General features: G+C 48.7%; 1 protein-coding gene and 1 non-coding gene across 2 annotated transcripts in view; both read left to right on the top strand.

Annotated features, from left to right (window-relative positions):
* The window catches only part of LOC128268410 (serine/threonine-protein kinase mig-15), a 39,190-nt gene extending 12,345 nt beyond the window's left edge, over positions 1 to 26,845 (top strand). Inside the window, exons 3-18 of the mRNA XM_053005488.1 lie at positions 7,951 to 8,395; positions 8,473 to 8,715; positions 8,797 to 8,908; positions 8,989 to 9,205; positions 9,277 to 9,519; positions 10,558 to 10,578; positions 12,089 to 12,495; positions 13,669 to 13,915; positions 16,169 to 17,194; positions 19,286 to 19,414; positions 21,993 to 22,697; positions 22,769 to 22,924; positions 22,996 to 23,166; positions 23,240 to 23,389; positions 23,470 to 23,679; positions 23,761 to 26,845. Coding sequence (XP_052861448.1) covers positions 7,951 to 8,395; positions 8,473 to 8,715; positions 8,797 to 8,908; positions 8,989 to 9,205; positions 9,277 to 9,519; positions 10,558 to 10,578; positions 12,089 to 12,495; positions 13,669 to 13,915; positions 16,169 to 17,194; positions 19,286 to 19,414; positions 21,993 to 22,697; positions 22,769 to 22,924; positions 22,996 to 23,166; positions 23,240 to 23,389; positions 23,470 to 23,679; positions 23,761 to 23,934 — 4,656 coding nt within the window. The 3' untranslated portion in view covers positions 23,935 to 26,845. The remainder of the gene's footprint in view (positions 1 to 7,950; positions 8,396 to 8,472; positions 8,716 to 8,796; positions 8,909 to 8,988; positions 9,206 to 9,276; positions 9,520 to 10,557; positions 10,579 to 12,088; positions 12,496 to 13,668; positions 13,916 to 16,168; positions 17,195 to 19,285; positions 19,415 to 21,992; positions 22,698 to 22,768; positions 22,925 to 22,995; positions 23,167 to 23,239; positions 23,390 to 23,469; positions 23,680 to 23,760) is intronic.
* On the top strand, positions 6,122 to 6,194 carry Trnav-aac (transfer RNA valine (anticodon AAC)). Its single transcript has one exon. It is a non-coding gene; the product is annotated as a tRNA-Val (tRNA).
* Positions 26,846 to 27,247: the final 402 nt, after the last annotated feature.

The raw sequence follows: 27,247 nt of genomic DNA, 5'->3' as shown, positions 1-27,247 counted from the left end.
GCGACGTCTAATGGCACAGTCTCCCACCTTCACCGTTCGATTTTCGACGATTTACCCGGAGGATCTTCTAGAGGTTTGCGGCGAAGACCAGGAATCCAGGGGAGCGCACGCGAAACCAATGTCCGTTCCGCCATTGGCTTCTTTAGCTTTAGGGTTCTCTATTCGTGGAGTGTTGGCCTTGGATGTGTCCAGTCTAACTAGTCATCTATTTTAATGCACCAATCGCGGCCGTGAAACGGTATAATTAGCAACGCACCGAACCATAATGGGGTTCGTTTTGGAGAACTTCCTCGGCCTCGGGATGTGTTTCTGTTTGAAAGCTGTACTCTAAATTTACTAACCTGCGATGACTCCGAGGATGGCTCTTGTCGCGTGGCAGGTGCTATCAACCTTTTCCCGTGTTTTGTTGCTGGTCGGACTGGACTGACTCGCCGGTCCACCGGATGAGTCCAGCGATAAATCCGCATTCCTGCCCTGTGCTGTGCGCTAGTAAGCAAAACTTAATTGAACTTCTGGCGACTCGCGAAAGGCGGTTTCTACAGAGTTCCTGCAACCAGCTTGGACACACACAGACACACACATACACGTACTTCACTGCCAGCAGCAGCGGCAAACTGGCTCCCTGGCTTGGAACAGGTCCGGCTCCTCCGTTCCCGAAGAACCGGGGATGTCCGCCGCTGCCGAGGCGCACTATGCGGCGGAGAGAAGCAGCCAAGAAGACTTGCCCCCAAGAACCCGTCTAGACCGGTTTACGGGCGCGCGGAGTCATAGTAATTGCATCGTGGTCGGGTCGCGGCCCGGTTGCTGTTTGTTGCTGGAAGTCGCAGTCCGCAGTGGTTGGCAGTAGTTCCCGTCCTGCCGCGCACAGCCGTAGGGAAATGAGAAATGTGTTCCCTAGCCCAGAAGCTCCCTAGCCGTGGTCGTGTCTGTCTAAAGCGCCTATCGCGCCTTGCCAACGGGGCGCAAACCGTGGGTCGCCAAAGTTCAAGACACTGGGCTCTCCGCTGCTCGATAGATAGACGTGCACTTCTCTGACCAGAACCAGAACTTGGAGAGGAATCGGATCGACTGGAGTGAATATTTCATTCGCAAAAGTGATTTTGCTCACTTTTTTGTGCTCAGTTTAGGGACAAAACGAACTCTGAACCTTCAATCAAAATGTTAGCAAACGAAGAAAGAATTCATTCAAGAAGCATTCAAAGCGTTTATTGATTTTCGATCGAGTCGCCCCGGTCCCGATCCGTCATCCGTCTGGAGGTCGTTTCCGAGGTTCCTTTAAAAACTGCCGTCGCCCCGAACGGTGACTCCATTATCGGTTGTACCCCCCGGATAACCTTGGGCGCGCTCGTCTGGATGTCTGTCTGACGGGACTGACGGGAGTACGCCCGTCGGATTCAATGGCTCAGCGACGTTGTAACCGTGATCCAGATTCACCCCTTTTTCCCTGTCTTCGACGGCACGGACTAACGGCTGACGGAGCGTTCGGTGTGGCTCCGACCAACAAAGGGGTTCTCCCGGCGTCTTTAAACCCCTTGTTGGGGCCCAAATCAATATTTTGTCTACCACCTCGACCCGATTCAGCCCACAATTATTTTAATGAAAAAAAGGATACTTTCGTCAAGTATCGCTAACAAAAACGGCATACAGCGATTGAGAATTCCGGCAACGTTCCGCGCCGCGTGTCGAGAGACGAGACAAAATTAGAAATGTTGTTTTTTTTTCTGCTCGTCCCTTGCGTTGCATCGTTGTGCATCGCTGTGCAGTATTGCTTCGTGTTGTTTTTATTACGATCGATGACCTCACGCGGGTCGTCGTCGTGTTGCTCCAGCACACTTTTTGGCGCTGGAGAAGACGCCGCGTCCCCGTCGCGCTCAACCTTTTCCCGACGAGCCCGCATATGCGCATGCATCATCGAGGTAGGATGTCGTTGCGGGACAACCGCGGCCTCTGCCTGCCTGCTGTCGTACATGATTTACATGCAACGAGAGGAGTGCCATCCAAGACAAACAAGACACACTGTGCCGGAGGAACTGTGAAGTGTAAACCTTACCGGAGCGAAGAGCGAAAGAGTGACAGTAGGTGGCAGAAGGAAGAGTGCCCCCGGGGGGGTGGTACACTTCATCGGTGCATAACGCCGCTGCGTTTCCGACGTGTGCACGGAATGCATTTTTGCTTGCGCATCGCCGCCCGAGCGCGTGCCGGAACAGAGGATGGCCGAGGCCGAGCACCAGACCTGCCAACTGATTTGTTGGTGTATCAGGCGAGGGCAAAGGCAGGCAGGCAGGCAGTGGCTTCTTTCTTGTCACCGAGCGCGCCATTTATCTCGCGGCGACAATCGTGACCATCTCTTGGAGTGGAGCGCTGCGGTTTTGCTGTGTGTGCGCCTCAGCCTCACGGAAGGCAAGAAGAGATCCTTTTTTGTTGGTTGCATTTTGAAATTACTTCGTGGCTTGTTTCTGGTGTTGCTTCAATTTTTTTGTCAGTTTTTAAATGATTATAATAATTTTCTTAATTCACCTCTTTCGCAACGACACAAACCGAGGACACGAGGAAGTAATGATTCTATCTGAATATTTATTGCCTTATTGACGGACGGGCCTTGCGATGGCAGAGGGCTGTCCCCGTGTGTCACGTGTAATGGCGTTCAAAATGGGGGAATCAACGTGGGTCACTTTGGGGTCAATTGGCGAGAACCTCCATCCAGTGCCGTTTCAATATTTACTCTCGACTAGCAGGCCCGGCGAACTCTGTTTCGCCCCAGAGGCAATGGGCCCCCGGTGATAGGAGCAGTCGGTAACGCTCGTCCCTGTATCGCAGCTGGCCATGGGTTCGATTCCCGATTCCGGCGTTCCAAGGGGGTTGGCGCGGGACTAACAACCCGGCCCGTAAAAACGAACGTTTAGAAAGAGTATCAGAGATTAACATTGTCGCTGGTTGGTGCAGGCTAAAACCGTTCAGCGGTCGTTGTCCAATAAGAAGAGAAGCACTTCATTTCGTCAGCTGATCTTGGAATTACTGGCAGTGTTTGGCGGAAATTTCAGGACAGTAAAATCATTGCCCCTCCAAAACATATCGCAACATGCGCCAAACATCTCGATTATATACGTCATTAGTGAGCTAGTGAACGCTGCATTAGTGAGAAAGAGAAGCCAACAATTGTTTTCTGTTGCTCGCTCTGTCTGTCCCGTTGCAGTATGTGTAAAAAAACACATTGTGCGTATTGTGGCTTCATTGTGACGCGATCGGATTATAAAAAGTATCCTATGGTACCCCCTTTGATCTAAACTACCTCCACACCAATTTTCAGCCAAATCGGTTCAGCCGTTCTTGAGTTGTGAATAAAGAGCCAATAACGCGGTACTCTTTTATATATATAGATTATGACAGGGTTTGCTGATGCCTTCATATCGCTCATTGCCCTAGAAGCGATATGTTCGTCGAATCACTAGAAACTGAGTCAAGTTTCTGCAGACGTAGTTAATAAATTAGCGGCTAATAGAAATGAAAACACCTTGTGACCTCTGTTGAATCTTGCAACACACCAATCGAAATTGCACGGTGTCTACTACTTGCAGTAGCCTCAATCTTGTAAGCCGGCTACCACCATGGCCAGGAGGTCACCCAGTAATGAATTTAATTTCTTCTCCACCGATTCGCTTGCACACTATGGCGGAGTGCGCTTTTTTCGGCCACTACCTCTATAGATCGACGGAGCGGAATCGGGGCCATGCTCGATCACCAAACACAGTTTGCTGGCTCCATCATTATGCTCTAATGGTCGCTCTCGCAGTAGCTGCGCCGCGATATTGTTGATCCGGGTGTGCGTTTTTTGCCTCCCAATTACCAGGCCACACCTCAGGGGAGGACAACACGAGCCAACCCCAAAATTGGTGTTGGGGTGGCATGGAAAAATTGATTTCACTTCGGTGAAAACTGAAAATTCGGCAGAATTCGGGTGCAAATTGGGCCTCGCGAGAAGTGGCAATGTTCGGCAGTCGTAGTTCAGTGGAGATTTTCCCGCTTTCTTTCTGCATGACAGTGGAAGCTAAGACTCAATCGTTGTTCTATCAAGCACTGTTTAGTGTGTCGACAGACAGCTTCTATGAGCGAGTGGCAGTTTCCAGGGAAAAACCAATGGAAAAAATAACCTCCAGTTGACAAAGAAACCTTTGCTGAGAGGAAATTCTGAAGTATAAATAATCCTTTTCAAGGTAGTGGCCGATCGGCAAACTTTTATTCACGGACACTTCATGATCGATGAGTCACCGGAAAATTTGAGTGCACACTGCACTCTTGGTGCACTCAAAGGAAATCCCATTCCGTGTAGTTAATCGTTGTTTCATTATTCAAATGAACAATGGACTTGTAGGAAAGCAAATATTGATACCACAGGCAAATTCCATGCAAGCGATGCAACTCTAGAGCTTAAATACGTTCGATACCGGCCAGTCAGTCCGGCCACAGTTGAATATTGAATCAACTAAATGTGGCGAATGAATAATTGTTCCCATGTTTCGTTTCTTGCATAAGGCCCTTGGGGAGCTGAGCACACGCATTAAGGCAATGGAGAGCATTAACACGTGAATCATTGCAACAATCAATCGAACAGCTACGTGTGAGGCACCTCTGAGTGAGGCACCTATGGCCTGCGGCGGGGCGTGCATTACTTTATGTCGAATATTAATTTCTGTTGCGCGCTGGCGCCAACGTAACTTCATTTGCGCGGCGCGGCTAATAAATTAGCATGTTTTCCATTTGTGTCTGTTGCTCCTCATACACACATTCTATTGCATCGTCGATTCGGCGCTCCATCTCGTTCTCGCTCTCTCACTGTCATTGACTTTTACTTTTCAATGTCAGTTGGAACTCGGCGGCACAGAGTGGGAAGATTAAGATGGGCGTCGAAATAGACGGCTGAGTCTGAGAGAAAGGCACAAACACCACTGTTCGATGCATCTTTGTGCCTCTTCGCCAACCAATCCGATTGTTTCGCGCGCTACGCACGGGAAGAAGCAATTGAAAAATTTCACTTTCCCGCCATTTTTAATGTTGCATTTGTTTTTCTACTTCTGTGGTACACGTGTGCGCGCCCAGCGTGTTCGGTAATAAAACGGATCCCCAGAGCCAGTAGTTGGCGTTCGGATGGAACATTAGACTTTCATTAAAATAATAAACAAATGATTAGAGCATTCGCCGCACCGCGAGCGGAGCCTCTTCCTCCAAGTGGTCGTTAAAATGCTGCCCGGTGGGAGGATAGTGGTGGCATTTTCTTGAGCGTTGAAGAAATCAATTGTCTTCAACTCACTCTGGTGGTTGGTCAAAGGGCGACTCGGGAGAGGTTGTTCAACCTCTCCCCCATCAAATGGGTATAATTACTTAATGCGGCTTTTCGTTTACCTTAAAGCCACCGAGCGTGTGCCGAGCGGAGCGTGAGAGTCACGTACAAGTACGGGTGGTAACTTTATTTCACTTGGAAAGCCGCACAAGAGGATGTCGAAGAAAGAGAGAGTTCCTTAACAAATAACACACATTAAGTAACTGGTAATTATTCAATTTAAAAAGAAAGATAGTTTCGAAATTCTGGTTTGGGGTAGAAAATGTTAAGAGGTGTCACTCCGGTGTCCCTCCGGAGCAGACGTAAGCATAATGCAACCGTGCGCCCTTCTTTCTTACCACCGGGAAGTTGGTTGGTGGTTTAAAAATAGAAACACTAACATTAACCGGTTTCTTACACCCTTTTTTGCGCATCTCTTTTTTGTCCTTTTTTGAGTTTATGATCCGTTCTGTTTCTGTTCCTTTTTATAATGTTTCTACTCGCGCGTCACTCTCTTGTAGATGTTATGGTTTCTTTTCAGTTGGCCCTACGGCTTCACTCCTCGTTTTTCTTTCGTTTGAGACATTCCCATGCTCGGCAGCCGTCGTCGGTCGGTTGGTAGGATGAATGAATGAATGCATGAGAGCGCGAATGCGTGAACCACCCAGTGAAAGGATAGTTCAGTTGTGGTGTCTCGGGCTTTTTGTAGCACCCTGGCCATTGGTAGGGGTCTGCTTGAGACGGCTCTAGTTGACCTCGTTTGGTCGGCATCATCTAGTGCAGTCCTGGTGTAGTGTCCGCATAGCGGTTTCCGTGGTGTAGTGGTTATCACATCCGCCTAACACGCGGAAGGCCCCCGGTTCGATCCCGGGCGGAAACACGCCAACTTTTTTTTGTTTTCATTCCTCGCACTTCACAGCAATTGAGACCAGCAGGTGAGCGGACCGAATGGCCGCTGGTTGAAATGGAATATTTCTCCATTTTCTTCTCCTAAGACCATATGCCGATGCAAATCACCATCTGTGGTGTCTTTGCGTGGGCCTTCTGCATCGCCCACACCCACGGACCACGGAATGCCACATCACAGGTTGACGCGTAGGTTTGAGGCTGTGCCGACGCGCCATTCGGTGTGCGTCCCCATAATCCTTTGAACCGTCTGGGCGGACGGGGTTGCGCTGAGCCGAGGCCGCTCGCTGAAACAAACCCTTCAGGCTAGAGGAGAAGAGATTTATTGTTCTTCCATCAGTGGTCTCAACCTTACGGGCGACCCGCGCGGTATGACCATACACGGCGGTCTTGAGAAACGAGATTATGGTCTAATCAAAAGAAACGTTAGTTCTGTTCAATGCAGCACCAGATAGCCGGTTTAGAGTTGAAGCAGTTGAGGTGCAACTAATGCCGCTGTGTCCTCCGCTATTTCCCTATTTCATTCGCAATCCGCGCTACGCAATCGCATGAATTGGTCCTCTCACCTTTCTAGTCGCCCGTAACCAGATTCAGATTCCACTTCATCTCACCAGGCGCGAGCCCGAGGCCGCGCTTGGTGTGTGTGTGTGCTTGGTCTAAACGCGAAAATTGATATTGAAGTAAATTGAATTAAGGAGCTTACAACGCGGCCGTGCGATGGCGTGCACTTCTCGGCCGCGCATAATTAAATGTTTCCTCTTTAAGCAGAATGATGGCCGTGGAGTGCGCTCTGTGTGCATCTGGGGTAACTATGTATGCACTCCCGGGAGGGGGGCACTCGAGTGCCTCCACCCTGGGGCCTTCACTCCCGCATACTTGCAGTCCCCTTGACGGTCAGCGCCGTAGCGGAGGATGTGCTGCTGTTCGGTACTCGGAAGGAACTCGAACCTTTTTACTGTTTAGAAGCTATGCTTCATATCGCTTCAAATGATGGAAATCGCTGCGTGAAAATCTTAGGGACTTAGGCACAGAAAAAAATAAGGGTTGACAATAAAATTAAGAGCAAGCAAAATGTGCCCAGCAGGGCGCGCTGTACTAATTTCAATGTCAGACCACCTTCCTCTACGTCAGCTGTTTCAACAAGCTGTCGGCTCCGGAGCCCACCGGAACGACTGTTGCGAGCCTCCTTGTGGCCGCGTGGGGGTTAATGGTTGACTCCGGCAGCCTCTCTGGTGTATATTTAGCCCCATATGGCTCCACGCCGGCCACGGGTTGGCGACTCGATAATCGTAACTTCAGGTGGGCGAATAGAGGAACGGCAGCGGCGGGACTGGGACTAATGAGAGACATAAGCACAAGGGATTGACCGCCACCCCCCGAAAATCGGGAACACAAGCTTTGTGATGTGATTAACGCGCCCCGTGTGTGTCCCCCGCCGATTCCGCTCGAGGCTTTCGTACGTCACACCTACGCCCCAGGCGGGTGGGTGTTAATTTTCCTAACCACTCTAGTCCTTCGCATGCGTGTAGGCGTCGAGAGAGCGTCCATTAATGGTGTGGTAATTATTGTTGCTGCCCACCAACCCGCCGAACCCGTTGATGGATCCCTCCCCGTTGAGTTCCGCGAGGTCGAGATAAAAGTTAAAAATAATCGAACGCTGCCGCGGCGTGCGTGTGCGTACCGATCTGTCAACTCATGTCCCTCGTGTCCGTTTCTTCTCACCATTGCAGGGTCGCCACACAAAGACTGGACAACTTGCTGCCATTAAGGTGATGGACGTCACCGAGGAGGAGGAAGAGGAGATCAAGCTCGAGATCAACGTGCTGAAGAAGTATTCCAACCATCGCAACATTGCCACATACTACGGTGCATTTATCAAGAAGACGCCCGCCGGCAAGGACGACCAGCTGTGGCTGGTGATGGAGTACTGTGGGGCCGGTTCCGTCACCGACCTGGTGAAGTCGACCAAGGGCCAGAGCCTGAAGGAGGAGTGGATCGCGTACATCTGCCGCGAGATCCTGCGCGGGCTGAGCTATCTGCACACGAACAAGGTGATACACCGCGACATCAAGGGCCAGAACGTGCTGCTGACGGACAATGCCGAGGTGAAGCTGGTCGATTTCGGTGTTTCGGCCCAGCTCGACAAAACGATTGGCCGGCGCAACACATTCATCGGTAAGTGGCGCGCGGTGTGGTTATGGACAGCAAACAACAAAGTTAATTCTACTCTCTCTCCCTTTCGGGTTTTTCAGGCACACCGTACTGGATGGCTCCGGAAGTCATAGCGTGCGACGAAAACCGGGACGCCACGTACGACAATCGGTCCGATCTCTGGTCGCTCGGCATCACGGCACTCGAAATGGCCGAATCACAGCCGCCCCTGTGCGATCTGCATCCGATGCGGGCCCTCTTTCTAATTCCGCGCAACCCTCCGCCGCGCATGAAGTCGAAGAAGTGGTCCAAAAAGTTCCACAGTTTCATCGACACGGTGCTAGGTAGGTCTCGGAGAAGAGTTCCTCCTTTCTTCGGCCGAATTATTTAACCGATTTCTCTGCCGCTGCTTTCGCGTTTTGTAGTGAAAGATTACCATCAACGGCCTTACACGGAGCAGTTACTGAAGCATCCTTTCATCAAAGAGCAACCGACCGAAAGACAAGTTAGAATACAACTGAAAGACCATATCGATAGGTAAGTAGTGCAATCGGACGAGATGGTGAGATGAGTGGCCGTCGGCGTTATTTACCGGATCGTTGTCCCACCGCACACAGGTGTAAGAAGCGCAAGCAGGAGAAGGAGCGCGATGACTATCGCTATTCCGGTTCGGAGAACGACGACGACGATGGTCAGACGGCAGGCGAACCGTCGTCGATCATTCAAGCACCGGGCAACGACACGCTGCGCCGCACGTTCCACCAGATCCAAGAGGGGCGCATGCAAAACGCCGAACAGCAGCAGCCACCGAATCGCAACCAGAAACCACAGCCTGTAAGCTTGCGTTACATCCGTTGGTAGTCCGCGTTGGGCGTTCCGCTAAACTGTGTACCGTCCACTTTTAGCGTGATGACAGAAGTAAAGTGCCGCCCGTGGAGGAACCGGGCCCACCGTCGCGGCCGCAGCTTCCGCAGCGGCTGATAGTGGTGCCGGATCCACCGAACAGCAACGCCAACCGACCCCTGCCTCCGACCCCGCGCAGTGGTTCGTCGTCCTCATCTCAGGCGCAACAACAGCAGCAGCAGCAGCCATCGTCTCAGACGCCTCAGCAACCTGCACGCAATCAGCAAAATTTCTTCAAACCGGTGGTAAGTAGCGGGGCGCGCTCGGGCACGCGATTTGCGGCCAGAAGGAATCGCGCTTTCGCCAGCCGCGCACTCGATTGTGACCAACCGACGAAACGACTTCCCCCCACCGAGAGAACGATCCTTCGCTACGATCGTGCATGGTCGAACGCATACGGAAAAACAAACGGACGAATCAAAGATAGAGGACGCTTTTCGGGAGGAATATTCTCTCCTGATTCGACTTTTCTCTCACTGTTTCTGTCAATGTCTAGAGTTTAGTTTCATTGTTCCCTTAGCTGTGGTTGACCGTTTCTTTGTTCTACTTTGCGCTTACTTGTGTGTGAATTTGATGTAACTTTACCTTACTTTAGTTGCTACTTGTGTCGTAGAGAACCGTTTTCTTTCTTTTTCTTGCTATGCGAAAGCGATGAGCTGGTGTAAATTGGACCTCTTGCAATTATTTACATTACACTTCCACCGCCACCGATAGAATGGTTCCGCCACTGAGTTAATTGGCGACTTAAACTGACATTATTATTATTTTCGTGTGAACCTGGTCAATGGATGGATTCACGATATAATTCTGTACAATTATCTGCACTCTGACACACTGTAAATAACATTGCACAGACAACATAAAACGTCAACAACAACTGTTCCTAACATTTATGGTTTAGACACTTTCCCCAACCAAACGCGACCAAAAACAATGATAGCTCACAAGGGCCTCATTTCAGACGCTGCTTATCGTATAAACTATATTCGTTTAGTCCGTTAAATGTCGCTAAATATTGTTTGTTCGCTCGTTTACTTCTGCCACGTTCTGCCTCCTGTTCCCGTTCCTCTTCTGGTGATCATTTGCATCACCTACTCCCAAATCCCAAAACTGTAAATATGGCAATGTCGTCGTTGGTTCGTTGTCGGCTGTCGAACGCCTATGTTCCCTGCACGTTGCATTGCGTGAATCACCTGCATCATCGCGCCTATTGACCGCTGCTGCTGGCTGACGCTGCTCTCACATACCAACCACCACCACGTATCTTCGGACCGCGCCCACAGCTACCACCGAGAAGACCAGAGGTAAGCATTCACTAGTCCTTCACCACCACCATCCGTGTTACCTTCTGCTTTCTTCTAGTGCTGCTTTCCTTCTTTGTTGCTCCCTTGCTCGTTAGCCACTATCTGTCCGCGTTTCTCATTTGGTCTGTGTTATGTTGTATGTCCGTTCGTTGCCGTATTACTGTGTTTACTACTAAAGCTTCCTGTTACTGCTATCCTTACAAAAGACGCTTCTCTGTTCTGTTTGAGAAGAATAGGATCTTCTCTTGCCAATCGTCGTTCTAAGCAGTAATTGTTGTTTTTATGGGTTGCTATATTAAATCGACTATCTCGACCTCGTAAGCTGTTAGCTGCTTTCATAATCTACAAACATTCTCAAGATTCGCGTTGACCCCCAGACTATGACATTGACGGACGAAATGCGTACTGCCAGAGAGAAAGTAACCTTAAAACAGAATGTCCCATGGCATATTCCTAGCTTTTCTAATGATAGGTTAATAGTAATTATTTGTCTAGATCTGTTAAGAAGTGGTATTCATCGATTTTTGTTTTCATTTTGACAACTTCAACAAGGAACAATTCATAAAATGACTTATTTTTGTACACTTTTTCCGATGTTTGTGTTGCTACTTTTCTGTAACTTTATTTAAATTGTACCGTGGATAACACACCTATGCTACCTTTGACCGGATTGCTTGTTGATATAAATTAATCCTATTTGTTGACATTTTGCTTAATTGTTATGTTATCTTTTTTTCGCTGTCAAAATTATCGCGGTTATCGAGATTCTGCGAACCGACAACCGTGTGACCGCCCTGAGAAGGCGAGCCGCATTAAACAAACGTTAAAACGCACGCGTAATAAACGTTTTATTGTTTTGATTATGAATGTGCTTTAATATGACCTAATGCTTCCTATTTGGTTGTGAATAATAACACCCGATTTATATACAATGATAAAACTGTCATTAAACACTAATCACGGCACATAAAAATGTGTTGATTACCACCAAAACCGTATGTTTGGTGTTCGAGGCCCACACCGGCCCGTCGGGTACTGTTTATGATCATCACATTAATTGATCTTTTTTGTTTTTTTTTCTTCTTTTTTCTTCTTTTTGATACTCCTTTCAAACAAAATCCCTTTTACCAACCCAACAACAACACACTGACTTTGACGATCCAATACACCCCCCACGGAACAATCGATCTAAATTGTCTCCTACTGTCACATCGTGTTCTTTCTCTCTCTGTTTCTCTCTGTGCCGAACGGAACATACTTATGATGGGCAACATACTTGACAAAAATGACGAATGATGACGTTGGCACTCTCTGTCTTTCTTTCCTTTCATTTCGTCCCATTTCGCGCGCGCGATACACGTCCGCTGGGTTTGACGTCACCAATCAACCTATGCTTCCCTGGAAACCCCCACTGCACACCACCCGACGATCTCCGTTCCTCCTTCAATCTTCAACCTAACCGCCTTCCCCATTTACCTTCCGCACCCGAATCACTCGCACTCGCCGGAAGGAGTTGGACATGTTGGCCGCACAACTAAATGAATTGGGCGTCTCCTCCCCGCAGCAGGCGCAACCGGAAGCGCCCCCGCGCAACAATCGGCCCCAGCAGCAGCCATCGGGAGCGGCACCTCAGGTCAGTGGTAGTGGCGGTGGCGTCGGTGTCGGTGGCGGCGTTGGCGGCAAGTCGCCAGCCGTCGCCCCGAACGGCAACAATAACGGTGGCAGCAACAGCAATGGCGCCGGCGCCGGAGGTAGCAGCGGCGCTGTCGGTAACATCAATAACAATAATCATCATCCGCAACCGATCAATCCGCTCGATCCGATCGAAAGCTCCGACTCGGACTCGGAACCGGAGGAACCGAACGGCCGAACACGAAACGACGGCACGCTTCTCGCCAGCGATCCCCCGATGCCACTGTAAGTACTCGCTTCGCCCGTTTCCAACGGAAGAGCGCGGGGTCCGTACGGAAACTGACCGCGCCCCCTGCAGGGGAGAACGATGGATCTGTCTTCCTTGTGTTGTGGAATTGTGTGTTGGTGGCGTGTAAGTTGAGTGATAAGACACACAGTATCACAGACACACTCATCCACACACACCAAACACACGCAGACAGGAGAAGGGATGGCGAAAATCAAAAAAGGGATTTTATTGCTACAATCATCCAATCTGCTGCTGCAAATATCGTTCAAATCATTGTGCCTAACTCACTTTCTTCTACTGATGACGTGCGGCGATCATCAAGCGAATGAACGGATCAAGAGAATCACGATCAAGAGAACGATCAAACATTTTGACGACAAATAATTGGTATTGGTATGAGTTTTTTATATCGGTTTTCAGTCGAATAATGCCGTATTCTTATTTTAGTTAAGCAAACGGCGATTGGTACGCCATCGCCATGCAAAAGATTGAAGATCCTTTTGTAACTACAAACAATCTTATAAGGTTTACACAATTAGTTGAAGGATTTTGTCGCCCATAATGGTCGCTGATCGATCGTTGATTTAATTTTTATGTGTAACTTCGAAGCTCCTTCTGGAGTCTTATTTCAATCCAACAACGTCGGTTTGATTCTCTCATCCAGCGCAATGATTTGCTGTATTTGCCCTCGGCTATGATGTGCTTTTCATAATGATTACGTTCAGATACTTAAAAGAAAACCATCGCAACCATCGCCCATCACTAACCAGGTATCATTGTTGTGTCTATCTTTCCTCCCTTTTTCCTAATCTGCTCGTTTCGTTTCATTTTTTTTACTTTCCATCAAAATGAAAACATATCCTTTTTCACTGTTCCACTATTCACGTCACCATCTCCTATCATTCGATCGATTTTTGTTTATCATTTACACCATTGTTAAACCCTTTGTTTTGGCTTTTGCCGCTTGCCACTTTTCGCTTCCACTGCACAACCGCCCCCTTGTTCCGTTCCGATACCGATCACCTGCTCGGTGCGCCGTTTTCCTTCTGTCTATTTTACTATCCCTACACTCTCTTCCACCCGCCCTTCTTTTCCGATTTTTGTTTTTCGCCTCTCTGTCCTCCCTTTTTTGTTTTTGGTTTTTTGGTTTTTGGTTCCATTATGTTCAGTCCCGAATTTTCCTATAGGACGGGCGGTTTGGGTGTGCTCAGCGAGTCCGACCAGAACAATCAGTCCTCGTCGAGTGGTGTCGGCGGCGGTGGCGGCGGCGGCGGTGGTGGTGGTGGCGTTGGGGCCAGCGTGCTCTCGCCCCCCGGTGGCGGCAGTGGGGGCGGCGGCGGCGGGCCTCCCAACCGGCCGTTACCACCTACACCGGACGACGACGACGCCCAAGGCGACGGGACGCTCATCAAACGGGTAAGTGTTGCGCTTCTCGAAGTGTGCGCACTTTTTCTTTCTCTCTCTCTTTCTCTACCTCTTTCTCTACCTCTCTCTCTCTGTGTATCATAAACGGTCAACAAAGTCAGCAACAGTTTGCGTCTTTCGGAATTATTTTTTGGTGATCCTGTCCTGACGTGGCTCCGGATCTTTAGTTGTCTCATTTGTTTACTACTCTTCCTTTACTGTCATCTGTGTCGCCATTTTGTTTTGCTTGTTTTACGAGCCAACGATTACTTTCTCACTTGTTTGTTTTTTGTTCTGTTGTTTCTTTCTGACTTGATGTCACTTTCAAGTTTGCACTTTGCAGTTTTACCATGATTTCGTTATTTGGGTTTATTTTCAAATAATTTAAATGATTTTTTCCAAAGAGCTTTTTGTTGTCAGCGCGCGCGCTCAATTGGCTAATTTTTAATTTGGTGCTTTTGTTTTCACTTCGTTTCACACTAATTTCTGTTGCTTTCGGTTTCCACTTTCCTCCTCTGTGCTTGCATCGTCATTGCGCCATGTTGTGTTTCGTTGTGCCAGGAAGATGGCAGCGTTTGCCAAGTGCCACACGAAGCATATCCCAAAATAACACCCATTTGACCTCTTTCACCTTTCGTTTAATATCGCTTTCCCGTTTACATTTCGCGTCCGTATTATGGTTTTGTTACCGTTTTTTTTATTTTGGAAGATTTGGCGACAAAGTTTAAGCAAATCGTACTTTAGAGAAGTTTCCCCGTTCGTTGATGGTTGCCTTTCTCTTTCTCTTTTTCTCTTTTTACATCTCTCTGTCTGACCTACCTACTCGGGGTTTAGATTTTGAGTCTGAAGTGGAAACATTTCGAACTGCAAACCGTAAACTGTTTAGTAAATTGAACTTTTATCATTTCCCTTTCTGACAATAGTAATCCATAATGATAATGCGCAAGAGAGCATAGATGTTTGGACTGCATATTACCGTTCTTCTGTTCATTCGTTGTTGTAGGTTTTCCGTACGAAAACGCGCCCGATATTAAAGTGTTGTGTTTAGGTTGCTACTTTCCTATCTTACTGCATCGCATCGTTGTTGTTCCCAATGTTTCTCTTTCCTTTGTTGTGTTTTGTGCACTGAGGGCCTACATCTTATCATTATTTGATTGCCTTCATTTTAGAAACTCACACAACAAACACACACACTGTCTCTCTGTTTACGATGGTAGTTGCTGGCTGTTTGGTTATGGTGTTACGTCACACTTAGTTCCAAGGCTGTGGGTTTTTGGCTGTCCTTATCCCTTTTATCCCATATTTTCTCTATCATAGGCCAACAGAGTTTTCTGTTTCGTATATATCAGGGTTTATTTTATCAACTTTGTGACGATTTGTGCGCTTCGACGATGATGAGGAAGAACCCGTCCGAAAAGCTGATAGTGATGCAAAAACCTTGCCTCGTTGTCTTTTGCCGAAACACCCAATGGTGCACCTCTGCTTTGAGTTCGACACAGAATTTAATGCCAACAAAACCGCCTCGCTTTCACTGACACCCGATGTTTTGACGCCAAAAACACAAGCAAACGTACACGTGGGTCGCGCAGGTCTTGCGGCCGGGGATCGGGTGCTATGCTATTTGTTGCCGTCTGTTGCCGTTTGTGTTTATTTGCAACAGTTCTTTCTCCAAAATCACCGCAGTGTGTGCGATACAAATGGTGTAGTGGTTTGTAGCTTCGTCCTTTCGTTTCTTTTCCGTTCGTGTGTTAATTTAAATCGACGTATATTCTAATCGGCCCTTTAAGTGAATGTTTCGTTGTGTGTTGATGTGCCTGTGTAAGACTCTGCGGTTCCTCTGCGTTATCCGTAGCCCTTAAGTATCTCGATGCCGTTTAGCTTTGGATCATCCTCATAAACTCATGCACTTTGAACTTGTTTCTATTGCATCGATAATCAACATCACCGACAGTGACACCGAAGTAATGGCATTCGTTTGGTTCCATGCATTTAAATTCACATCTCTCTTTGAACCATATATTCCCTGAGTATGTTGTTCTGTATTGTAAGTGGCATTAGCGTGCGTACGTTAGTCGATGAGATTCCCTTACGAAATCGATTGTCCGTTCCCGGTGGTCATTCCTCGAAATTCCTGCCCTACTTTCCAACAGGAGCAGCGCGTACGCAATCTTTTAAATCGTATCCTCTAGGTTAGTTTGTAAAATGTTGAACAGCAAAAAAATCCACCAATCGTTCGCCTTTCATACTCGTCACAAACCGTCCTAGAACTACGACAATAAGTCATCGTCGTCGTCCATCGGCACGGCCACTACCTCGTCGTCCGCGTCGACCGGCTCCACGACGCACTCGGAAAGCGACGAGGCGGTCCTGCTGCGCGACTGGGACTTTGAGCGATTTTTCCCCTCCAACGAGCGACCGAAGCCTCACCAGCGCCACTCGATGTCGGACCAATCGTCCTCCTCCCCGTCCCCGGCCGACTCGAATGGGGGTGGGCGCCTGCGGGCCGTGGCGGCCGGTCTGCTGCTGGGCGAGAGCAAGAAGACCCGCAAGGAGCACGCCAACTCCGCGTCGGCCAAACACTTGTCCAGCCTGGCGTACGCCGAGAAGCGCAAGGTCGAGGAGATGAACAACCGGATCCGGCTGGAGGAGCGCGTGAAGAGTGAAATCTTTGCGCGCCAAATCCACAAGGCACCGTCGCCGCCGGACAACAAAAAAACGCCCCACGATCGCCGGCGACCGGAAGCGGTGGACCCCGCACCGTCGTCCTCATCGTCGTCGCGGCTGCCACTCAACTTTGCCCGTGCGTTCCGGCGCGAGAATTCCGATTTCTTTCCCCTCGCCAAGCGTCATTCGGCCATCCTGGGGGAAACGGGTAGTGGCGGCGGTGTCGGCGGCCTTGGCCTGACGGAGCTCGCTGGCCACCGAGCGATGTCTTCCGGCCTGCAGCACCCGCAGCAGCAGCAGCAACGCTCCAGTGCCATCTTTTCGCGCAGCAGTCGAACCAAGTTTGAGCCCATTTTGACCAACTACTCAGTGACCAATCCGTCCGGAAGCGACGACGACCGTCGCTCCTCGCCCCGGGGGGCCGGTGGAGCAATCGGGGAAGAGAACCACGCGCATCCTGCCCAGCAGCAGCGGCCAGCTGGCGCGGCGCAGGTCGGGGCCGTCGCCGCCGCCACGCGCAACATGGATTTCTTGCGGCCGCGTCGCGAAAAAACCGAATCCGTTATCTTCGTCCGTAACTCACCGCACCTTCGACAGCACCCACAGCTGCTGTTCGAGGGTCAGCAGGTAAACACACACTTACACACACACACACACAGACACCACCCCATACACGGCGGAACCGCATCTGGGGAAGGGTCACGGCCACACTGACCGAGCCAGCGTACACCACGACCCCCACCGTATTAATTCCGAAGTTCGAAGACTCAATTCTTGATGTCCTTAAAATGTATTGAAGATCATTCTTATGAAAGAACCCGAAGACCGAAGGGGGTCGCGTGCGTGTGATGTGTGTGCCAAAAACCCCCCGGCCGGTCTGTTTTCCTCTCCCCTCTCTCGAAAACGACAAATTGGAGCGAATTCCTGATCCTCGATCCCCACATCCGTTCCCGCGGCAACATCATCGCATCCTTCCTGTTTTCTTCTTCTGCTCTCTCGCGTGTGCGCAGTTGTTGTGCCACCAAACGGCGGCGTGTATGTTGACTAACCCTACAAAGTCCCAAATTCTCAATTAAAAGCCACCCAATCCTTCCCCCAAACCAATGTCCTTCAACTTTCGCGCATCTCAGTCTATTAATCCGCCCATTCTCAGCCACATTCGCATGCAGAAGCTCGCGCTCTACGTTTCCGGATCGAAATTAGCCACACTAAACCTATGCTCTCGCTCCGTTGTTAAGCAACTGAATGTGCGCTGATCGAAGAAGGTTCACTTGTTTCTAATATATCTATGTGTGTGTCTATGTTTGTACGCTTAAATGTTGTGTTACCGTACGGATTCGAATTGGAAAAGTAAAATAATGTGTTAAGAAAATGTCATGGGAATGAATTCAAACAAAGCATATGGTCCGGGGGGTCCGAACCGAACGGCCATTCATGTGTGTGTTAATACGTCTGTAAATAGTTGCATGTTTCGTTCTGCTGGAACTGTTTGTCACTGTGTGTGTTTATGTTATGTTCTCATACTATTTATGTTTAAGTAACTTATTTATGTTTGCGTTTACTGCCACCACTTATTTACTTTGTGTACTGTGTTGCTCTGTATATTGTTGTATGTTGTACTAACATCGCGGTGTCTCATGCGTTGATGATCGGTCTGGCGCAATCCACTAACAAAACACACTGTCGGGGGATGTAAATTGGCCCACTCACCCAATACCAACACGCACACGCACACACCCCTCTCGAATCGAACCGTAAGGACATTTCGCCCACCCTTCAGAGGAAAGCAAAAGAAAAACGAAACCTATTAGTTGTTGTTGGATGCGGAAACCGCGACACCATTTGTATTGCTTCCGTGCGTGCTCTGCTCGTGTATTCACGGGCACGTTTCAACACTAAGAACGCACACAAACGATCACGACGGCGCAAGGATCACTTTTGAGGGGGGCCCTCGGGTTTGGCCCCCGAGTTCCGTTGCGTCCACAGATTCCTCTTCAACTTAACTGCTCTGCACAAACAATATATTTAAGTCCACCGTTCCAAAAGTGTGCTTCTTGTGCGCCTTTGTGTGTGAATGTGTGTGTGTGTGTGTGTGTGTGTGTGTGTTTACTAACACCTGCAGCATTAATGCGCTTTCCCCCTATTCGCGCCAAAGAACGCGCACCACGGAACAATAGCGGTGAAGATTGCACCCGCCTCCGGTGATCGAAGCGCTCAAATCATCACGTTTTATTGTTAACCGATTCTTAAAACAGGCCGCCCTTTGTATTGTTTTTCTCACATTGCGTTTACAACCCCCGCAAAACTATTTCTGTTCCTTCTCTAATGCTTCTACTAGCCACACTCTCTAACTCTCGCAATTAACGATCTTTGGTTATCAACAGACGAACACATGAACCACTAGGGTTGTTCCTGTGAGCCAAACCAAACACAAAGCTTTCTCTCTCAGATTCGTTCCATTTCGTTTCCGTTTGCGTTCTCCGTTTCCTATTTTGAGTACGATATGTTTTAATGATAACTCTTTCTGTTCTGTTTCTTCAAACTCTTATCTTACCTTACTATCGTAATTGGTCGATCAGAAGCAACGAAAGAAATCTTTGTTTTTCTACAAAAAGACCCTTCTTCCCGTGCATTGCATCACTAACGGTTGTTTCATGTCTATCTTCCAAAACACCACCACCAACACCACGGCGTACGTTCACCGCACTTCCGCTACAGAAGAACCGTTCCGGGGAGAACAGCAGCCTCGGTACACCCGGCCAGCGGACGAGCAGTGTCCTGCCGGATCTACTTAGTCAGGCATCGCCAGCGACGCCTCCCCGGCATGACAAATCGGCCAGCGAAGAGGTAGGTAACCGCAGCGGTGTAACACTTTCGCGCCACCCAGATGTAACACCCTCCCATACATTCATCCTCGTCCTCCACAAACACACACGTACACTCGCGTCAATCCACCCCGTATCTTGCTGTTGCACCTTTCGAAGTGTGTCGAGCACATTTGCGCCGGGTGAGCAAGAGTTCTGCGCCACGTACCCCGCTTGGTTCCCGCAAACTCCTTCATACACACACACACAGACACACGCTGCTTATCATCCTTACGGTGCCGGCTCGAAAATGGGTAAAAACAATGGCACGTTCACAACACCACACGGGGTTTGCTCTCCTACAACACTGCTCATTTGGTCCTGCTCCCATTTGGCATATTATCAAACCAATTCTTCCAAAGCTGTGCCCAAATAGTGAGTTTCGATGCTTCGGTACTCCTAAAGTAAGTCCCTCCCGCCTACCCAACCGCCTTCCCCTCGGTTCCCAACGATATTCTTTTTCTGGTTGTGGGAACGCGAACGATTAGAGCGAACTGATGGCCATGGTCTGTTTTGTGAGTACCTCGTTCACCGACTAAAACCGTCTCCACTAATAAGCATGATGCCTGCGTAAACTATCCACGCCAACGATTACGTTTCGAGCTGCTGGATTCGTTGAATATGAGGATTTAAACCAATGACTTCATCAAAACACAATTGCATGGTGCGCCCTGAAGTCCTTCGTTTTTACTATGTTGCTCATTAAATTCGGAGCCTCGATAACAGAGGGCGCAGCTACTAACCTAATTATTTTTTGTTGTGTTGGTACACTCTTGTGATTTTTCATTTCAATCGATCATTTATTTTTTTTACAAGCCAGATAGTATCGATATGTCGCAGTATTTTTTACAACGGAAAAAATCAAGGATCGTGGAGTGATTTAAATTTTATTTTTGGAAAGGTTTTAAAGCAAAAGAAATTTATGGACGAATGTTGAAAATGTATAACGACTCTTCCCCTTCAATTAGAAAATAAAAAGGGAGGTTTCTGAGTTTAAACATGTTCGTACAAGCCTTCAAGACGATCCACGGCAAAAACGTCAAAAACAGACACAAAACCTGTAATCGTAGGAAAATTACAGGTTATTGTATTGGAAAATCGTCGAATCACTTAAAGAGATTTAGTATAAGGGCTAGCCATCTCATTGAGCAGTAAATATAACCAATATTTTGTCTAAAGTATTGGATTTCGCTAAAAATGAAACGAAAACGCATTCGAATGCATCTTTCTCGGCAACTTTTAGAGCATTTAGACTGAATCACAAGACGCTAAGGAGTGGTGTGATCCTTTTTCTTCGGTTCCGAAACTAGTTCGTCCAGAAGTTGCCTAAAAAGTTAGCATCAGTTTTGTGGGATGCAATTGGAATTTTGTCAGCGGATTACTTGCAAACTGCTAAAACAATAAATTTTGATTACTGTTTTAACCTTTAAGACGAACTGAAAGTGAAACTTCGTGAAAAAAGTACTTGTTTGCAGAAGAAAAACATCCTCTTTCATCAATGCAATGAAGCCTGTCACAAGAGCATTTTGAAAATGGCAAAAATCCATGAATTAAAGTTCGAATTGTTGGAATATCCACCGTATTTACCAGATTTGCCCCCTAGGGACTTCCATCTGCTTTCAGACCCAAAAAGAATCAAGCGTTAAAAGCGTTTTTCATCAAATGATGGCGTCATAACAGATGTGGAAGCGTATTTTGAAGTCCTTTCAGTTTCTCACCTCAGAGATGGAATTTATAAATTGGAGTCTCCTTGGAACAAGTTTATTGATGTCCAGGAAGGCCATACTGAATAATTAAGTGTATTTCAAACCATAGAAATGTATTTTTCTTATTGAGGCTCCGAATGTAATGAGCAACCTACTACATCCTTAATTCTCGAATCAAGCATCCCGAAGCATCGCATCGTGTTGCCAATGGTACGGTGTTTCTTAATAAAATCCGTGGCAATCAAAGGCCCTCAACACGGCGATGCTACCTTTCAAGGAATAGATCTCTCCCTGTCTCTGTTTCTTTCTTTGATTCTTTCTTGGTTTCGGTTGCCGACCTGTTTTGCTTCTATAGTGCTCATCCTCATTTTAACCGCTTCTCTATCATTCGACGCTTTTTGTTTTGTTTTTCGCGCTCTCCTCTCTAACACACGCTTGTTTTGTTGATGTTCCTGCGCCTGCGGATCCTGTAGATTTATGTGAACCGACCGAATAGACCGTTTCCAAATTTGATTTTACTAATTTTATTTTCTTATTTACTTTTATTTTACAACCAAAACCACCCAAAAAAAAACCACACCGCCACTCACGCCAACCCGACCCGACCCAAATCCAACCACACCCACCCCAACAACAACAACAACAACACCGATCATCAAATTCCGAATTCCGAATGCAATCACGACAACACTAAAATTGCGCTTGCAACATTTGCCAAATCAACGAAAACAAAACCAATAACCCCGACTAATAATGAATGATTCGCGCACATGACGAAACGGGGCGAAACGATCCGAACCGAACTGATAATTGGGCCATCGCACACACCCAACACACACAAACACACACACACAGTACCGAGCAGCCGTCAGTTCCGCCGTCGTTCAGTCGAACCACGGTCTTCCTCCCAGCAGCATGCCAAACAAATCATTCCTTGCTCAGTACAGCACCAACGGGACCGTCGCCCTTGGAGGCGGTGGCGGCGCAGTACGGGGCAGTAGCCCGGCCGGGCGCAAGAGCAACGTCTCGCCGTCCCACTCGACCGCATCGAACTCGTCGTCCTCCCGCAACAACAGCCCCAACCACTCGATTAACACTAGACTCCTAAGCAGTAGTAGCCACAATAGTAGTAGCAGTAGCAGTGCGGCCAATCATAAAATTGTCAATAACAATCATTTACTACCTCCTCCTCCCCCGTACCATCAATACCAAATGCACCACCTTCATCACCCACCGTCGTCGTCGGCGGCCACTACTCCGGTTGGTTCTGCGCAACTTCCGGTGTCTCCGTTCTCGCTGGCACTGCAACAGAAGCAGCGCAGCTTCCTGACGTTCGGGTTCGGCGCACAGTCGGGCGGTTCGGCGGCGTCCCGGCGCGAAAGCCATGTCAACGTGAACGTCACGCCGACTTCGCACGACGCCGCCAGCGACACGCCGGAGATCCGGAAGTACAAGAAGCGCTTCAACTCGGAGATCCTGTGTGCCGCCCTGTGGGGTGTCAATCTGCTGATCGGCACCGAGAACGGACTGATGCTGCTCGATCGGTCCGGACAGGGCAAGGTAGGTAGCGCCCCGTGCTGCTCGTGCCCGGTGTCTATTTGTTTTAATGCCCGGTCTCCTCTCCCGCACAGGTCTACCAGCTCATCTCCCGTCGGCGGTTCCAGCAAATGGAGGTGCTCGAGGGGCAAAACATTCTGGTGACCATATCGGGCAAGAAGAATCGCGTCCGCGTGTACTATCTGTCGTGGTTGAAGTCGAAAATTCTGCGCACCGACGGTTTGGCGGATGTAAGTCCCGTGGTCGTCTTGTGTCCCGGGCTCTCGGGCTGTAACTCCTCTTGGTTTTCTATCCCTTCCAGCAACAAGTGGAACGCCGGAACGGGTGGATCAACGTCGGTGATCTGCAGGGTGCGGTGCACTTCAAGATTGTCAAGTACGAGCGGATCAAGTTTCTGGTGATCGCCCTGAAGGATTCGATCGAAATCTACGCTTGGGCTCCGAAACCGTACCACAAGTTTATGGCATTTAAGGTAAGCGGGTGTCCCAGCGGGGTGTGCCGCCAGGGTCAGGGCCAGAGTTTTGATAATCTCTTTCCGCGCGCAGAGCTTCGGTGAGCTGATGCATCGTCCGCTGTTGGTCGATCTGACCGTCGAGGAGCAGACGCGACTGAAGGTCATATACGGCTCGGCGGAAGGGTTCCATGCGGTCGATCTCGATTCGGCCACCGTGTACGACATCTACCTTCCCAAGCACGTAAGTCCTGTCACTGACCTGTCCTGTCCTATCTCGGGCGTCGAATGATTCGCTTGTTTGCGCTCTCGTCTCCCAATCAGACTCAGGGTCCAATTTCGCCGCACTGCATCGTAACGCTGCCGAACTCGAACGGCATGCAGCTGCTGCTGTGCTACGACAACGAGGGCGTCTACGTCAACACGATGGGCCGGGTCTCGAAGAACATCGTGCTGCAGTGGGGCGAGATGCCGACATCCGTCGCCTACATCGGCACCGGCCAGATCATGGGCTGGGGTAACAAAGCAATCGAGGTGAGTCAGGCCGGCCGACTGTTTTGCCGTGTGCCCTCGAGTGTCCCTAACCCGTTGTGTCCCGTTCCTTTCCTGCTCTAGATTCGCTCGGTCGAAACCGGCCACCTGGACGGGGTATTTATGCACAAGAAAGCGCAACGTTTGAAGTTCCTGTGCGAGCGGAACGACAAGGTGTTCTTCAGCAGTGCCAAAGGTGGCTCCTCCTGTCAGATCTACTTCATGACGCTCAACAAGCCGGGCATGGCCAACTGGTAAGCCGCGGGACCGGTGCAGCCGCAGCAGCAGCCATCGACAGAGGCAGTTCCGGCAGGGCAAGAGAGGGTGTCAAAACTTTTTACTCTAGACATAGTAGCAAACATGTAAACTAATTATTAGACGAAAGTGGGCAAAAGAAAGGAAAAGCACAGCCTCAGAACAACGCTTCGAAAGTGCTCTAAATTAAGGTGTGTACGTTAGGAGAAATCGATCAATGAAGAACACACGCACGAACGTACGGTGATCGTGAGTAGATATTACAAATATTAAACACGACGCGGATCGTGACGTGCTGAGAGCGAACCCGCCTTGTAAGGGGCCACCGCCGACTTGTGGAAGGTTGTTGGCTCGTGCCGCCGCTCGTTTGTAGTCTTGCGGCATTATTCCGGGCGGGTGCGGTTTTGGGACACGCGCGGCCAACGCATTTTTCGCCAGCCTCTCTCAGTGGGGGGGAACATTGAAACAATCATATTACGATACGGCTCTGCCTACGACGCAAGCAAAGGGAATCGGGAATCATCGTCTTATAGGGGCCGTAGGCTTCATCTGCGCGCCCCATAGTAGAGAGGATCACAGGAGTAATACAGCCGTGCAGAATGGGATGGGATGTATCAAATCTTCGTTTCAATGTTCAATCAAAATGGGATGTAAAAGCAGATAACGAAACAAACGAATGGTGTGTCAACGAACGAGAGGGGCGAGAGTCATCCAGTGAGACAGAGATCGCGAGAGAGAGAGAGACCCAGGAAGGTGTAATTGCTTTACAGTTCTTACTTAATCCTTCAACTATTCCCCTAGCAAACGGCCAGGGAGTCTCTCTGTCACTCTCTCTTTTCTCTGCCCCCTTCTGTCCGGGCGCCATTTGTTCGTGAAGCATTTCTAATCTAATGGATCTTTTTAAGCGTTTAGCAGTAGCAACAATATCATTTTCTATTTTTATATACTCCCCTTCAGTTTCGTTACACTATGTTATGTTGTAGGCTTCGCTGTGGTTTGCACTTGTATCTTCTTCATTCTTATCCAAACGTTAGTATATACGCCGTGACGACTCCCTGCCAGCGAGCCATGCGCTCTTACAAGACAATACATAATATTCAGGAGAACCACAAAACAATTTTTATTCGAAGTGATCCCCGATTGATGCTTCACATTTCATCCATCACTCAGGAAAATTGTGAGTTGCAGTAAAACATTGTTTGTGTTTCGTCGAAAACCATTCGTCACATTAAAGCAAAAGGGTTACTTTTTTTACTTGTTTGGCTTTTGCAGTAGATGGAACACAATTTTTTACACTTAGGGGTCTCTCACATGTTTGCTAGCAAAGCATCTAGAACATCAACCGGACAATTTAAATCATTTGACCATACGACCAAATCATACGAGAACCATAGGAGAACATGGCAAACGACGTGTTAGGCATGCGGAGAGCGCTCAGTGGGCTCTAGTAGCGGTCTGGGACTTGTGAAGAATTGTGATTGTGAGCGGCAAAGTTCTGTGTAGCCTCTTCTTTTATCCGATTATCCTTTCGGATTGCAATACTTTATTCTTCCTAGTAATGGTATAGCTCTCTAAATGGAGCCCTTTTGCTAGCCTCTAGGAAAGAAGGGGGCTGTAAATTGTTGTGAGCTTTCGAGAAAGGCTCTGGCACCATTTCCATTACCATTCGTCCCACAATAAAGCGAAGCGAAGCAGAGCGCATGCAAAATCGTTTTCGCTTTTAATCGTTCCATTATCTTTCGTTTTTGTTCTTCAAAATATACCCATATATATACGCATACGTGCATTGCAACGAAAAAAAAGGCATGCAAAAGATAGTATTTTTTCCTCACTCATATAGCTCGAAGTATATAACTGTGGAAACGTAGCTGTGGGAAAGGTAACATAATGCAAATGAGTAAACACAGAGTAAAACGAATGAAGGAAGCAATGACCACTCGTAACAGGGCGGGGGTGGGCGGATGGGAAACAAACCGAGAAGGTAAAACCGATCGCAAATGATCGCACACAGAGAGAGAGAGAGTTAAGAGGAGTTAGTACGTACATCGTCTTTTAGGTTAAGCTCTGCAACGAAGCGTGCTGTTTGTACTGCCTCACCGCGTTCCGATTGGGGCAGAGAGAGAGAGAGGTGTAGGTGGGCCTAGCTCTAGTGTAGGGGATGATCGCGATCCGTAGTTTTACCCATTTTTAAGTGGTTTTTGTCAGTCGCGCATACGCAAATGAATACACGCATAGCACCGCAGAGAAGGGCCCAAGTGTTTGCGAAAATGGAATCGGCGTGTAGGGAGAGGGGAGATTCCCGCGTTGTTATCATGTTCTCTCTCGTAATCAAACGCGCAGTACATTTTCATACACACAGACACACGTGTAGGTGACAGTCATCCTCGAATCATTCTATCATTCTCTCTCTCTATCTCTATATTTTTGAATTAGCAAACCCGTAGTATGTAAGCTTATTTGAAAAGCGTCAGAGCAAAGCCAGAGCAAAGCCAGCAAAGCGAGGGAGAGCGTGGGTGCGCATGCGTAAAGCTAGAGCAGAAGGCAGGCAACATAACAGCAACATATAAACTCTACTGCGAGCAGAGTATAGCGGCATTCGAAACGAACGCGATCGGCAGTGATCCTCCCCGTGGTGAAGCAAAGAAACAGGGAAACACAGGATACGAAAGAAAAACGGGAAACACAGGGGCAGTGAGCTGAAGACAGGGACACGCAAGAAGGGGCTGCAGTGCCAGCAGCGCGAGTGCGCCACGCCGATACGACGAACGAGTAAATATGTGTATAGTGAGAACAGCTGTGAGCGGTGGAAAAATATAAAATTATCGTGCAGGAATATCGCGTATGTGTATTTTTGTTAGAATCCTTTTCGTTACTTCCTTAGAACCTGCACGTTGCGGTCAAGCCGAACCCATTTCATTTCACCTTAAACGCCAACACACTGGACCACGGAAAGCTTTCTTTTGCGACGATTAACTCAGGATGGCGGTGCTCCCAAAAACCACCCAATGCTCCGGTTAGTGACAACAACGGACTCTTGTTTTGGGGGGCCGTTGACTAGCCGGTGCCAAAAGAACCGGTTCCAAGTCGTTTTTGCGGGTGGTTTTGGCGAAGTTCGATCGCCAAGCGGTTGTGATGCTCTTGCTGGTGACCTATTTTCCAGCGACCCAGAACTGATGTGTAACGGGGGCATACCTTCACTTTCGAGACTGTTCCGGTTCGCCAATTCGCCGGGTCGGCCGTTTTATCCGCCCCTGTGGCCCTATATCTTTCGGTCCTAACGTTTGAAGTTTTGGGACGACCGCTCCACCAACATCTT

This window comes from Anopheles cruzii, chromosome 2, assembly GCF_943734635.1.
Source record: "Anopheles cruzii chromosome 2, idAnoCruzAS_RS32_06, whole genome shotgun sequence".
In the NCBI taxonomy this organism is placed as follows: domain Eukaryota; kingdom Metazoa; phylum Arthropoda; class Insecta; order Diptera; family Culicidae; genus Anopheles; species Anopheles cruzii.
The sequence above is the reverse complement of the archived record's forward strand: the minus strand, read 5'-3'. Positions and strand labels throughout refer to the sequence as shown.